At 42.1% G+C, this 15955-nt stretch overlaps 1 protein-coding gene across 2 annotated transcripts in view; it reads left to right on the forward strand.

The window, feature by feature from the left end:
- FAM120A (family with sequence similarity 120 member A) overlaps positions 1–15955 on the forward strand; it is a 115641-nt gene that overhangs the window by 43781 nt on the left and 55905 nt on the right. The window contains exons 4-6 of one of the 2 annotated variants that reach the window (XM_069476247.1): positions 1996–2124; positions 3023–3119; positions 14524–14526. In XM_069476247.1, the coding sequence (XP_069332348.1) occupies positions 1996–2124; positions 3023–3119; positions 14524–14526 (229 nt within the window). The remainder of the gene's footprint in view (positions 1–1995; positions 2125–3022; positions 3120–14523; positions 14527–15955) is intronic. The other variant, XM_069476246.1, reaches the window with a different exon arrangement.

Below are 15955 nucleotides of genomic sequence, written 5' to 3' on the forward strand. Positions count from 1 at the left end.
CTCCCCCGTGAGTTCCTTGCCCCTGCAGGAAAGCCCTTTTCAAATTTTGGCCATTTTTATATCCAGTAAACTCAGTTCTTGCTATATTAATTGTTATTTATTTGTTTTGTATATAAAAATGCTTAAAATGACCATTTCAAATATTGCATGCAACATAAAATGAGGTAGTCATTGGCTTGTAGAGCATCAAGACCTGAGTGGTCTACTTGCCCAAAACTAATGTAGAGACGAGGAGGGTTGGGTCCCAGATAGTGGCCCCTCCTCAGACCTGACTGTCCCTTCCCTGTATGCCCAGTGATTATTTTGTAGCAGGAGCCTGAGAATGACTTAAGTGTAGCACACCTCAGGGTCTCTGTCTCCACTCCACGGCTGCCCCAGGGGCTCTCTTACTTGCCTACAGTGGGATTGTTAAAGCAGCCCCTCGAAGGTGCCACCTGTACTGGTGGTCCTAGTGCGCTTTCCCACATGCTCATTCACTCTGGAGCCTGTGTGGCAGTGGCTTCCACTTTCACAGAAAAGGAATGGGGTCTAGGAAGGCACTTACAGTCCACATCATCACACAAGTTAGTAGTGCTCTGTAGGACATGAAAATGCAATTTTATCTTCACCAGATACTAATAACCAAAACAAAGGGAAAGTGCTTCTCTAGAAAGCAAAGAGCAGCTATTCAAACAGGGACAAGATTGTTTTTATGAAAAACCAATTGCTTTTTGTAAAAGGAAATTTAATGTAGTCTTGTGCATCTGGAAATTTGCATGACAATAACTTCAAAGTGTAAATATATATGTTCTCCAGAGGTTTCTTTCATTCCATTTACTGACTTTTTCTAATCTTTCTCTCTCTCTCTCTTTCTCCCCCCACCCCCATCCCCCTCTTTCACTTAAAACAACACATTATTATCTTAGTGTTAGAGGCCAGAAGTCCAAAACAGGTCTCAGCGGCCTAAAATCACGGTGCAGCCAGGGCTGGTCCCTCTGGAGGTCCCGGGGAGGATGTTCCCTGCCCCTGTCCGGCCTCTTGCAGCTGCCCAAAAGCCTCCACCAGCAGAGCCAGCAATGGCCGTCAAGACCTTGTCCCACATCACTCTGCACCAAGTCCTTTGCTTCTTTTCTCCACGTTTAGAGGACCCTGTAATTACATTGGACATATCTGAATAATCCAGGACGGTATTTTTATTTCAAGGTCAGCTTACTGGCAACCCTAGTTCCATCTTGCCACATAAGCAGCATATTCCCAGGTTCTAGAGAGTAGAACATGGACAGCTCTGGGAGGCCGTTGTTCTGGCTACCACAAAGCCCTTAGTAGATGTTCTTGCCCTCTTTTTCAGTCTGATTATTTTTTCTGGTATCAACTCCTTTTGGACAATGAGATATTTCTAATGCTTTATTTCACAATCTCTGTCATTCTTTCATCAAACATGCACCGTAATAGGCAACAATACCATTTTTCTCCAGTTTAGAGCTGAAGTTGGCCTTTTAAGGTGGACTCAGGTACTTGGTAACAGCATTTATGCCTGTAGTTTCAGGGTGTCCTGAGCTCAGACCTAAAGATCATGCCAGTCTAGGCCTTCCTATTTGTTGGTGTTGAAAGGAAGGGAGAGAATGGTGGCTCAGGGTCTTCTTTGTGGGCTGCTGTGTGCTTCGCTTGTTAAGTGGTGCAGGTCCCTGGGCTTGGGATTAGTCATGAGCAGTTCTCAGACTTCTCAAAAGCAATGAAAGGCTGTCAGATGCTTTTTTTTTTTTTTTTTTTTTTTACCTAACATGCTTTAAGCAGCTGAGTTGTATTTGATCGACTAGAAGAAAAACTCAGTTTCTGGAGCTTCAGAACATGAAAGACTTAGGGGCGTCTTAGGGCAAGATCTCGAGGATGGATCTGATAGGCTTTGATAGGATCGTAGAAGGTAGCTGTGTGTTGGAATTTCTGGGTTGTACATTCAGATTAGCCTGGTTCTGGGTGCTAACTGCCCGCTGTTGACACATGCGTTTGTTTTCTCAGGTCCGGGCCCACCAGCTGGTCTTGCCACCTTGCGACGTAGTGATCAAAGCCGTTGCTGACTACGTCCGCAACATTCAGGACACCTCTGACTTGGATGCCATAGCTAAAGATGTTTTCCAGCATTCACAGGTAAAAAAAAAAATACAAATTGGCAGGATTGACAGGATAGGACTTTGCATAGTGGTGTGGCCAGGTTTGGAAGAAAGGGGCTTGAGAGGTGCGAGCTGACTGGACAGGTCTGGAAGCTCTTGCTCGGCCTATCAGGCCGCTGGGAAGAAGCCCTTGGCCATGGAGCTGAGGTTGCTTCACCATGCTGCCTGCCAGTTGGGTGAGCTCAACCACTTCACCTAGCTTTTCCAGCCTTACTCCCAGTCTGAACAGAAGAAAGAGGATTAATGTAGATAGTCACTGAGAATCTCTGCTGCTCCTAAGTTCTCTGTCTTAATAGGATCTTTATGTCAGAGTTTTCAGAAAATGAACTGTATCAAATCGGTCAGGTAGTATTAGGAACCTCTGATTTGTCTGTTTCCTTGAGGTGATGGTTAGGGATTTTCTTCTTTTTTTCTTGGGAAGTAAGGCATTCAAACAAGTCAGTGTTAGTAGAATAGGTGAGGTTTTGTGGGACTCCTGTTCTGTCTCTGGAGAGCTGAAACCCTGGGTAAGCAGATCCCAATCTGTCCACTGTCATCTGTCCCACTTGGTGCAGGTGGCTTGTGAAACCTTCCTGGGCAGGATCAGAGGCCGAGCAGTGTGGAAGTCAGAGAAGTCCTAGAGCTAGAACCCAGGGCCCTGACTACCACTTTAGAATCCTGCTGTTTTAACTATATTGCTTTAAAAGAATTAATGTTTGGTTTGATTCTTCAGTAATGATCTCTTGATTTTCCCTGTAGGTTTTAATGTCATTCTAAATTCTTATCTAACTTGAAAAACTGCAGATTATTATTCATGTGCTGAATTATAAAAAATATGTTAATACACATGACCAGTGGCATACTAATTTACAAAGGTTTTCCTACATTTATTTCAGTCTAGAACAGATGACAAAGTTATTCGATTTAAGAGAGCAATTGGATATTATTCAGCGACTAGTAAGCCTATGTCATTTCATCCAACACATTACTTAGGTAAGTAAATAAAGGCCTCACTGTGATCAACACTGACCATGCAATAATCCAAAGAGGTTGAAATATGCACCATATAATCTTGTAGGTTTATTCTTTTGAAATGTGATTTTCTGCAGTTATACAAATAAGTATAGCCAGACTTCCTGGGTAGACTCAGTGGTAATCCCTGAAAATATTGAGGAGCTAGAGAAGACTTATATATTCTTAGAGTGAAGAAGAATCACAGGAAGTCATGATGAGACTGGCAGGTCATAGTGATGTTGACATCTCGGTGTCTGAGTTGTCCTCTTCTAAATACAGAATTCCCCAAGGACATGGAGGGGCTTGCAAGCGATTTCCTAAGTGCAGTGGATTTGTGGCTTCTCTTTTGTTACCCACCCCCCCCCTTTTTTTTTTTTTTTTGCAAAAGACCAAATTTAATTCAGATATTTGAAACTTGGGAATAAAAATATTTGTAAGCTGTTAGTCTGAAGCCTGCTTGCATAGTGAACATCTCCTTGGAGGTCGTAAAGCACTAAGCTATAAGTACCATCCTCTTTATCTAATCAAATTTGCCTGTGTAAGGGGCCAGAGCAGTAGAAGTATGAGAAATAGACCACAACTCTGGTTTAAATTGTGTTGTTTGCTTCGTGTAAGCTTATTCAAAGGCGGCTTTGTTCAGGAGACTCTTAATGGAATTAGATTTTTTATTTGTTTCAAAAGATTAATTCCAAGGTTGAAAATGTCCTTAGGAGTTGTCCTTTACTGTGATAGTATTCCTTTGTTTATTCAAGCATAGTGTCTGCTGAGTGCTAGGCACTACAGATGCAGAGATCAGAGGTGCGGTGCTGACTGTGGATACCTGTTGGGTGGGTGGCAGACAGGAAGTGCCGCCTGCACTGATGCTGTGTGATAAAGGAGGAAGGGGTGGCAGGAGCCTGGAGGTGGGTGAGGTTGAAGGCCAGGGCTGCTTGGCCGTTTCTGCTGGCCCCAGCCTCCCCGGTCTGATGGCAGTAGGTGGTGGCAGCCTCCTGATCGGGCACTTGGCTTCCCTTTTGCTCCCCTACAGTTCGTTTTCCTCACAGCAAAGTAAGTTTAAAATGTAAATTGGACTGTGCTACTGTCATCCTTAGAATTCCCCATTGGCTTCCCATCACACTTGGAATAAACTTCCAACTTCTTACTCCACTTAAGCCCTGTAATCCAGCTCCTGCTGACTGCTGGGCCACTGGACCACTTGCTCCTCACTCATGAGCCCAACCTTCTTTCTTGCCTTGGATGAACAGAGCTGGCTTCTGCCTTTGTGCCAGCTGTTGTGCCTAGCAGCCTCCTTTCCCTGACTGGCTTGTGTTTGGGTCATTCTGACTTGTGAGATCCAGGCTTCAATGTTGTTCTCCAAGGTCTTTCTTGACTAGCTGATCTTAACTTGACACCAGACCTTTCCTGGTTGTGAACTAAAATAAAATCTTAAGTTTCCCCTCAGCTGATTGAATGGACTGCCTCTTGGACAAGGGGATGCCCTAAAACTGAGTTGCTTGCCATGAGGAGGGAGGTCAGACATGCCTCATCATGCCCCCCTCCTTTCTTGTAGATGTCCTTTGTAACTCATCCACGGGCCTATGGCTATGCAAGGCAAATCTGCAGGTCCTCAATTAACGTAACAAATCACTTGAGTCTGGGTATATGGCCTGTGGCTTGTCTCTCATTAACTGACTTCCTTAACTAAAAGCATTCCAAGCCTTTAGGTGAAGTTTCATTTCTTTAACCAATTACAAATCAGAGTCTTTAATTTTTTTTGTTTCAAAATTTTTACGCGAGTACAAACATTTGGGTTACATATATTGCACTTGCACCGCCTGAGTCAGAGCTACAGGTGTGCCCATCCCAGACCGTGCTCACTGTACCTATTAGGTATGAATTTACCCATCCCGTCCTCCCCCCCGACCTGCCCAATCCCCAATGAATGTTACTTCCACATGTGGACATAAGAGTTGATCAGTTAGTACCGATTTGAGGGAGAGTACATGTGGTGCTTGCTTTTCCATTCTTGTGATACTTCATATAGTAGAATGAGCCCCAGCTCTATCTAGGATAATACAAGAGGTGCTAGATCACCATCGTTTTTATTTCCATGGTATACATATACCACATTTTATCAGTCCACTCATGTTTTGATGGACACTTGGGTTGTTTCCACATGTTTGCAATTGTGAATTGTGCTGCTATAAACATTCAAGTGCAGATGTCTTTATTACAGAATGTCTTTTTTTCCTTTGGGTAGATGCCCAGTAGTGGGATTGCTGGATCAAATGGTAGCTTTGCTTTTAGTTCTTCGAGATATCTCTATGTTATTTTCCACAGAGGTTGCACTAGTTTGCAGTCCCACCAGCAGTGTATGAGTGTTCCTTTCTCCACATCCACACCAACATTTGTTGTTTTGGGACTTTTTGATAAAAGCCAATCTCACTGGAGTTAAGTGATATCTCATTGTGGTTTTGATTTGTATTTCCCTGATGATTAGAGATGTTGAACATTTTTTTCATATGTTTCTTGGCCATTAGTCTATGGAAAACGATACTGTGCTCATGGATCAGCACAATCAATATTGTTAAAATGTCTGTACTATCCAAAGTGATCTACAGATTCAATGCAATCCCTATTAAAATACCAACATCATTTTTCACAGATCTTGAAAAAATAATTTTATGCTTTGTATGGAACCAGAAAAGACCCCATATAGCCAAAGTAGCCTTAAGCAAAAAGAACAAATTGGGAGGCATCAATTTACCAGACTTCAAGCTATAAGGCTATAGTAACTAAAACAGCATGGTACTGGCACAAGAACAGAGACATAGACTAATGGAACAGGACTGAGAACCCAGATATAAAACCATTCTCATCTAGCCATCTAATCTTTGACAAAGCAGACAAAAACATACACTGGGGAAAAGAATCCCTAATCAATAAATGGTTCTGGGAAAGCTGGATAGCCACATGTAGACAACTGAAACAGGATCCACACCTGTCACCTCTCACAAAAATCAACTCACGGTGGATAACAGACTTAAACCTAAGGTAGGAAACCGTAAGAATTATAGAAGAAAATGTTGGAAAAACTCTTATAGACTTCAGCCTAGGCAAAGAATTTACGAAGACAATCCCAAAGGCAATGACAGCATCAACAAAAATAAATAAATAGGACCTGAACAAATTAAAAAGCTTCTGCACAGCCAAGGAAACTATCATTAGAGCAAATAGACAACCTACAGAATGGGAGAAAATATTTACATGCTACATATCTGACAAAGGGCTGATAACTAGAATCTATATAGAACTCAGGAAAATCAGTAATTAAAAAATCAAATAACGCCATTAAAAAGTGGGCAAAGGACATGAACAAATCAGAGTCTTTAAACCTGTAAACTCTCCCTTTGAGATATCCCACCTTTTTGAGTCAAACCAATATACGTCTTCCATGTATTGATTTATCACCTTATGTGTAATTCCTGCCTCCCTGAAATGTATAAAACCAAACTGTAACCCAGCCACAATGAGTTCGCTTGCCCAAGGCTTCCTGGGTGTGGCTCTGGCCTATCATGCTCAAATTTGGCTCAGAATAAACCTCTTTAAGTTATTTTAGAGAGTGTGGCTTCTTTTCCTTCCATTGACATAGTCACTCCTCCTGGCTTTAATTCTCTGCACACTCGTGGGCTGCTTTTCTTCACCTTCCTCCCACCCCCGAGAATGTAATGTCAGGGGGTGGGGACTAGGGCCTGTTTGTTACCTTCATTCTTGTCTCCCCAGTGGGTAAATATTTGACTGAATGAATTAATTCACTCACCATTTTTAAATCAGGGAAGTAAAGTGATGAGATGTGTTTTAGGATTACTCTTGGAAAAGGGGTGCAGGGCCTCAGAAGGAGGGAGACTGGTTATATACCCTTTTATCAGTTAAGGTAAAAAGTTATGGGATCAGATTGTGCTGTGTCTGCTGTATTCCTATCAATGGAAAAGAACCCAAACTCTGTAAAATAACTTAAAGAGGTTTATTCTGAACCAAGTTATGTACTACCATGGCCCAGAGAACCACACCCAGAAAGCCATGAGCAAGTGGTCTCACTGTAGTTGGGTTACAGTTTGGTTTCATACATTTCAGGGAGACAGGAATTACACGTAAAACCATAAATCAATATATGGAAAGCCTACATTGGCATGGCCCTAAAAGGTGTGACATCTGGGGTGGGGTGGAGGGTGAGATTACAGGTTACAAGTGGGTTTAAAGATTCTTTGATTTGTAATTTGTTAAAGAAATTAAGCTTTGTCTAAAGGCTTGGAATGTTTTAAGATGAGCAAGTTTCTTAATCAGAGGCAAGTCACCAGGACTTATACCAAACACATACCACGATCTGCTAAGTAAATTGATGACCTGCAGGTGTGGGTTAAGCTTTGTCTTGTACAGCCTTAGGCCTGTTAATGAGTTACAAAGGACGGTCTCCAAGAATAATGGAGGGGGGCATGACAAAGCGAGTCTGACCTCCCTTTTCATGGCCAGCAACTCTGCTTTAGGGTATTTCTTGGCCAAGAGCTAGTCCATTCAGTCAGCTGGGGTGGAGGTGCGTAAGATTTTATTTTAATTCACATACCCCCCACACAGGAGATGTCTAATAAGTGCTTATTGGGATGGTGGGAAGCATGAATGTTGCCACCAGATTGTGTACGTGGCCTCCTGGCCTCAGGCTCCCTATTTTATTAGACAGGGTCATTATGTGAATATTAAAAGAGGAAACATGTAAAGTGCTTCAGTGAAGTGCTTGTTAAATCATTCAGTGCCCTTTTAGGCCATTCTGACTATAGGAATACAGATACTGTCTGACAGCAGATACCATCATTGTTATTCTTGTGGGCAGAATGGCCTAAAAGGCACTGAATGGTTGGATGTTGGAATGAGTGGTGACAAGCCTGAGAGGAGCTCACAGAGGTGGCACTGGCATCCCGTGTCTCTGGATGTTCTGCTCTTTGTGGAATAATCTGTGTGGCAGCTGTAGTTTAGATAGTTACTAGACTGTACCTTGGGCAAGAAAATTTACTTAGGAGGAAAAAAATAGGAAAGTAATTGTGGAAAAAGACAGCATACTTAACATTTGGTGTTGATCTGGGCCAATAATAACAATCTTGAAGAAGTTTTGAATAGATATGGTAAGTTTTAAGTTTGAATGTCTTAACAATATGTATACTATTCTGCCAAGTGCTTTCATGTTCTTATTAAATCATTAAACAACATTTTAGGTAAGCATTTTATAGGTGAAGTTGACTCTTAGAATTCAGTTTCATTTTTACTTTCACCACTCAGTGGTTTATGGGAGCAGTCCCCAACCTTTATGGCACCAGGGACCAGTTTCATGGAAGACAATTGTTCCATGGACGGGGGATAGGGGATGGGGTGGGGAGATTTCAGGATAATTCAAGCACAAATCTCTCTGCTGATAATCTGTATTTGTAGCTGCTCCCCAGCACTAGCATCACCACCTCAGCTCCACCTCAGATCATCAGGCATTAGATTCTCATAAGAAGTGCGCAACCTAGATCCCTCCCACACACAGTTTACAGTAGGGTTCGTGTTCCTATGAGAATCTAATGCTGCAGCTGATCTGAAAGGATGCACAGCTTATGCAGTGATGCGAGCGATGGGGAGTGGCTGTAAATACAGATGAAGCTTTGCTGGCTTGTCCGCCACTCACCTCCTGCTGTGCCCTGGTTCCTAACAGGCCATGGGTGGGTACTGGCCTGTAGCCCAGGGGTTGGGGATCATAGGTTTGTGGAGAACAGGAATGTAACTGGTAATGAATTTGGGATGGTTAGAGTTATACTTTCAAGTAGGTTGATGTAGGTGATAACTGCCTATAAATCCTTCTATAAAGCATTTCTTGATGCTTCTGACTGTTGCAGAAATTATAATTGTATATGGTGAGGGACTAACAAAAAGCACAGGTGCAGAATTACAACAAGGCAGGAAGCTTGAGGCAGTGCAGAATTTCAGGATGGCTGGTGTGTGGCCTGGAATGGCTGAAGGTAAGACTGGAGAGAGGTTGAGGCAAGATTTGGAAGAAAGTTTTGTTTCTAAAGTACATGTACACAATTTGAAATCAACAGCAATGGATTCTTATAAAAATCACTTCAGTTTTTTTTCCCCTGTTAACTCTAAAGAAATAAAGCAATGTTAGCTCTTATTGATTTTACCTCTCTATACTACTGGGATCCTACCAGTGAAACTAGGAGGACAATGACTGGAACCCAAGTTGAGGATCTAGAAGAAACAACATGGACTTGAGGAGATGTTTTCTGATATCCCAAGTTAGTACCCAAAATATATGTTCTGTAGAAATGTTTTTATAAATGGTGGGTAGGTCATAAGTGGTCTTTGGTGATCTGTCCTAGAATCCAACCATAGTTCATTATGTTATTCTACAGGAAAACAACTTAAGAGTTTTGAACAACTAACATGGGGATATAGCTTTTTTGTTTATTAGAACATGTCTTTATGGCCGGGCGCGGTGGCTCACGCCTGTAATCCTAGCACTCTGGGAGGCCGAGGCGGGTGGATCGCTCAAGGTCAGGAGTTCGAGACCAGCCTGAGCAAGAGCGAGACCCCGTCTCTACTAAAAAAAGAAAGAAATTATATGGACAACTAAAAAACATATATAGAAAAAATTAGCCGGGCATAGTGGCGCATGCCTGTAGTCCCAGCTACTCGGGAGGCTGAGGCAGTAGGATTGCTTAAGCCCAGGAGTCTGAGGTTGCGAGGTTGCTGTGAGCTAAGCTGACGCCACGGCACTCACTCTAGCCTGGGCAACAAAGTGAGACTCTGTCTCAAAAAAAAAAAAAAAAAAAAAAAAGAACATGTCTTTATTAATCATTCAGAAATTGAAATATATGTAGAGTTTTGAAAAATTTTAGGAGAATCATACTAGAAGCTTAGAGTATGGCTATTGGAGAAAAAAATGGGGTGTTTGGCTCCAACCAGAGGTTTCTAAACCTGGCTGGAATTTTAGATTCTACCTCAAAACTGCTATTTCAAGATCTTAATTGGGCCTCAGGAATTTATATTTTTTTTAAAAAAGCTTCCTTGCTAGGCACCAGTTGGCCTGGCATTTGAGAACCACTGCTCTCACCTTCTGCGCCTTTATTTCTAACCATGTGGATCTTTTGCAGTGTTGAGGAAAAAACTCAGATCTCCAGTTACTGGGTAGTGTAGAGTTTATGGGAGGGAATATACACACCCCTGTTGCATTGCCCCAGCGCTACTGAAAGGCATAGTCCAGATAGATGGCAGGTATTCTTAAAAGGTGAAAAAAGAATGTATTCTAGTCCGTGCTGCGTTCACACTGTAGACTCCCAGAAATTGTCTATTCTGAGATTGATTTTTAAAAATAAGTGCTGATGAGATGAGTACTTATTTACTTAAATATTTACTATGCCATAAATATTGTGCTAGGACCTATAGATACAGAGATGATTGTGATTTGTCCTGTCACAGCACATAAAATCTGCTATAGCTCACCAGGGAATCACCAATCTAAATGCAAGGATAAATAAGATGTCACAATTCAGTTGTCAAAATATTTGGTTCCCTGGTTATGCCAGTAGCTTCAAAATCACTGGTAGAATTTTAAAAAATATCAAGTAACACAGGTGCTAGAGTCCCACCTCAGACTCTATGGGCACAAGCTAGTACTAATGTATATTTTTAAAACTGCACAGGTGAAACGGAGGCCCACTGAGGCTGAAGAAGCATCCACTGTGTCTCACTGGCCTTCCTCAGTGAAAAGTAACACTTGTTAGAATGCCTAAAATACAAAACACCAACACCACCAAGTGCTGATGAGGATGTGGAGCAACAGGAACTCTCATTTGTTGCTGGTAGAATTGCAAAATGACACAGTCACTTTGAAAGACAGTTTGGCAGTTTTTTACAAAACTAAACATACCCTTTCCATATGATCCAGCAGTTGTGCTCTTTGGTATTTACTCAAACGAATTGAAAAGTTAGGTCCACACAAAAACCTGCACACAGATGTTTATAGCAGCTTTATTCATAATTGCCAGAACTTGGAAGTTATCAAGATGTTTTCAGTAGGTTAATGGGTATATAAACCATGGTGCATTCAGACAATAAAATACTATTCAGCACTAAAAAGCAATGAACTATCAAGCTATATAAAGACATGGAGGAAGCTTATATGCATGTTACTAAGTGAAAGAAGCTAATCTGAAAAGGCTATGTGCTGTGTGATTTCAACTGTTGGACATTCTGGAAAAGGCAAAACTGGAGGTAGTGAAAAGATCAGGGGTTGCCAAGGGTTGGGGTGGGGGAAGGAGGGATGAATAAGCAGATTTTTAGGACAGCAAAACTACTTGGTATGACACTATAATGGTGATACATGTCATTATACATTTGTCCAAATCCTTACAATGTATAACACCAAGAGTGAACCCTGATTATCATCTGTGGACTTTAGTTAATAATGTATCAATATTGGTTCATCACTTGTAATAAATGTACTACACCAGTGCAGGATCTGTACTCTCTGCTCAAATTTCCTTAAAATTGCTCAAAAATAAAGTCTATTAATTTTTTTTTAAAAAGTAAAGCGCTCATTGATTGTTCATTTTGTGCCAGGCACTGTGCTGGTTGCTGGATGTGGTAAACAAGACAGCTGTATTGTTGCCCATACAGACGAGCATACGGCTAGTGGGGAAGATGAGCACCAAGGAATCCTGCAGGAATGAGAACGGGGACCTCAAGGCAGACCAACCTAATTGAATCAATATATAATTAAGTTAGTGGTTGATTCCGATGGGTGAGATTAATGTTGAGGGTGAAGTTTCAAGGTTTGGCAGAAATCTAGTAAGGCGTGGGTGTGGGAGGAAGTATATTCCATGTGGAAATGGCATGTTCCAAAGGCCTGGGGAGAGGACATGGTGTGGAGGAAAAGGAAGAAGAATGTGGATGGAGCACAGAAAGCAGGGAAGAGTGTTCAGGTGGTGTTGAGAGCTGCAATGCCTTCACTTTAGTCTTAGGATGATAAAAGCTCATTAAAGGATTTTTAACTATAAAAACCTAAATGATTTTGTAACTACCGTACTACCATGTATGTGTTTGTCAGTAGTAATATCTTAGCCCTCTTAATGTGTCTCTCCCTGGTCGCGTTCCCCTGTCCCCAATACCCTCTGTTTTATATTAATCATTCCCTTGCTTTTCTGCATAATTTTATCATGTCTCTATCCCTCGATACTGAATAGTTTCATTATGTCATTAAATGAAATCATATAGCATGTATTCTTCTGACTTTTTAACTCAGTGTTTATATTATTGGGTTTCATTTATGTTGGTGTAGTTCATTTTTTTACTGCTGTATAGCAGTGTATTAATACATGCTTATCCATTCTACCGTTGTTGGAAAATTGGGCTGTTTCCAGCTGCTTGCCATTACGGAGAGCACCACTGAGCACTCCCACTCGTGCCCATGTGTGCAGGAATGGCATTCCAGGCAACTCCAGGGTAGGGTCCTGCTCACACCTCCAGTGTCACCATGCACCGGTTTATTCTCCCAGCAGAAGTAGAGGACTCCTCCAGTTGCTCCGTGTTCTTTCTTTGTCTAATGGTTGTGAAATTATATCCCATAGTGGTTTCAGTTTGCATTTCCCTGATTACTAATGAAGTTCAGAATCTTTACCTATATTTATGGTCCAGTAGTGTTTTCTCCATTGTAAAATGCTTGTTCATGTTGTTTGCCTGTGTTTCTATTGAGTTGTTTTTCTTTTTGTGTTGATTCATTCATAGGAATACTTTATGTATATATATTGGATACTAGTATTCTGTCAGGTATGCGGGCTCCAAATATAATCTCCCAATTTGCAGCTTGCATTTTTCCTCTTTATCATGTATTTGATATCAGAGTTCTTGGCTTTAATGGCAGATAGGTAAATTTTTTCCTTTATTGTTTGTACTATTAAGAAGTCCTGTCCTATGTTTATGAATGAAATGACGTTATGTCCAAGATTTGCTTCAGAATAAAACAGTAGTGGGGGAGGAAGGGTAGAAGTGCAGATGATACACCACGGACCATGTCTGGTAATTTTGAAGGTGGGTGATGGATACACGTGGCTCATTGTACTGTTTCCTTTACTCTTGTGTATGTTTTACAAGTGTTCATGGGAAAGGAAAAAGAAAATATAAAGGAAGAATTCTGAGGTGATAAACATATTTTGTCTTCTGAAAGTTTTATTGATGGCTTTGCCTTTTAAATCTACCTGGCATTGAATTTTATTTATAATGTAAATAGGGGAATTAGATTTCTTGTGTACCCATGCTGATAACCTGTTGCCTTAGCACTGCTCACTGAGTGAGCTGTCCCATGCTGTCATGAGTCAAGTCTTTCTAAACATGTGGGTTTGTTTCTGGGCTTGGTTCTGTTGAATTTCTGATTATCCTTGTGCCAGTATTATACCATCCTAATTACCATAGCCTTGTAATAATATTTAGTATCTGATTGGGCAAATCTGCCCATATAATATTTCTGCAAGAGATCGAGACTATTCTGGATCCTTTTCACCTTTATGTACATTTTGTGACCCTTGTGGAGGTCTTGATTAGAATTACATTGATTCTATAGATCAATTTGGAGAGAAAAATATCTTTAATATAGAGTATATTCAAGAAAATGTTATATTTCTCTTGATTTGAGTTGTCTTGAATGGCTTTTAGTAAACTTTAATTTTCTTCATAAAGGTTTCATACATCTTTTGTTAGATATATTGCTAAATATTTTATTTTGGGATGCTATATTTAAGTGTATCTTTTCTTAAATTGTATTTTCAAACTGCTTGTGTATAGAATGCAAACTACTTTTGCAAGTTGATTTTGTATGAAACAACTTTGCTCAATTCTTATTAATTTTCATAATCGATTTGTATATTCCTTTGGGTGATTGTATCATCTGTAGTTCAGTATCTTCCTTTTTGACCCTCATGATCCACTGAACTGGCTGTGACTCAAAGCAGAGTATTCAAGAAGAGGTATAATGGTGACTGTTCTTGTCTAGCCCATGATTTTATGGGGAAGTCTAATGTCTCACCATCTTAACCTTTCACTCTGTCTCTTCACCTTGTCCAGATTAAGGAAATATCCTCATTAAAGGGATTTAATCTGCAGAGTAGTGTGCTCAGGTGTGGATTTCGATGGCTGGGGCCACAGTGTGCAAAGGGGATTTGGGTGGGCAAGGGCAGGTGAAGGGAGATGGGATAGGAAGGTCTCCCAATAGTAGCAGAGCAAGGCATGGTTGTGGTTGCTGGGCCAGCCTCTCCATAGTGGAAAGTGGGAGTACTAGGTGGATTTCAGAGATTTGGGGGAGATACTATAGAATGAGCAGGTGTTGATGCATAGGTATAGAAGCTCAGTGAATAGAAGAATTCAGGGGAAATGGCTCCCAGATTTTTTACTTGATCAGCTCAGATGATGGCACCATTAAGACAGAGATGATTGGAGGAGGAGCAGATTTGGAGGACAGCTTCACGCACAAATTTTCAGGCACCTTCTAGGATCTAAGCACCTGGATTTAGGATCCAGGTGAGGATGTGCAATAGGCAGTTGAATATACAGGTCGAAGCAGAATGAAGAGCTAAGGCCGAGTCCTAGGTTGGCTTTGCTGGTTGATGTGTAAGGTTCAGGGGGGCTGTGGTAGTGGGTGTGGCAGGTGAAGAAGGCTGGAGACAGTACCCCTTGGGCCAGGTCGAGGAGGAGGAGGAGGAGGGGCAAAAAGAGGAGGAATGGTGTGGTACAGCAAGGCCAGAGGAGACACTCTGAGCACAGTTGCTGGTAGCTCTGAGTTCTGCTGAGAGGTTGGGTAGGGTGACGATGCTGCCTATTAGGTGGAACATCAGCAGAACCCTGCAGGGCAGGCTTCAACTGCAGCTGGAGCTCCCTAACCTTGAGCAGATGTGTTTGGTTGGTTGGCCCTCCACAAGGGGCAAGGGATCCTAAGAAAAATACTTTTTAGCTTTCCACCTTCTTCAATACTGAAAGACATAGAGGCGAGGGGGATAGGTGGCAAGTGCCAGTCCTCTAAACCTACCTCTGGTCATTTCCAAAAGAGGTGGGGTTTTGAAATGGGAGGAAGGATTGAACAGATTTAGATTATTAATATGAGGATGATGACGACTGAGGGGGGAGGCTGAAGTGCAGAAAGGGTAGTTCTGGTGCACATGTGGTGGTTTCACTGCAGGGGGCAGGGGACACCTGCTCTCTCATGTCACACAGCATCCTAATGCCTGGCCTCTAGAAAGTCTAGCCTACCCTAAGCAGTATGGGGAGGTCACAGAGGGGGCAGGCCAAGGGCAGACGTATAGACAGCGAGACTGCTCCTGCACATAAGGGCAGAAATTTGCAAAGAGGACCATATTGAAATAGGTGCTAATCACTAAGCAAAGAACAGATGCTACAAAATGAGCAGCAAAGAGAGAACGTTTGGGTGCAGCAGCTGCTGGGTGCTTGAGAGGGACCCATGGGGTGTTCCATTGGGACAGGAGCCAGCCATAAGCCTGTGTCCTAACTGGTTCCCGAGGCTGGCCACATGCTACCAGACCAGGTCAGAGGGACCTCCTCCATACAGCCCCAACAACAGACGATGCAGTCCCAGGAGAGAGCAGGCATGACCTGTCGGGAGTCGGCACTCCTGAGTCTAGCTCTCAAGTCAGCCTGCGCAGGAAAGGGAATTAATGTTGAGAAAGTTGCTTGTGGCAAAGCCGAGAGAGAAACAGGGCTTGTTCTGGTGTGGTAGCTCTGGGTTCTGGCTGTGCGGA

This window comes from Eulemur rufifrons, chromosome 7 (genome assembly GCF_041146395.1).
Source record: "Eulemur rufifrons isolate Redbay chromosome 7, OSU_ERuf_1, whole genome shotgun sequence".
NCBI classification, from domain to species: Eukaryota; Metazoa; Chordata; class Mammalia; order Primates; family Lemuridae; genus Eulemur; species Eulemur rufifrons.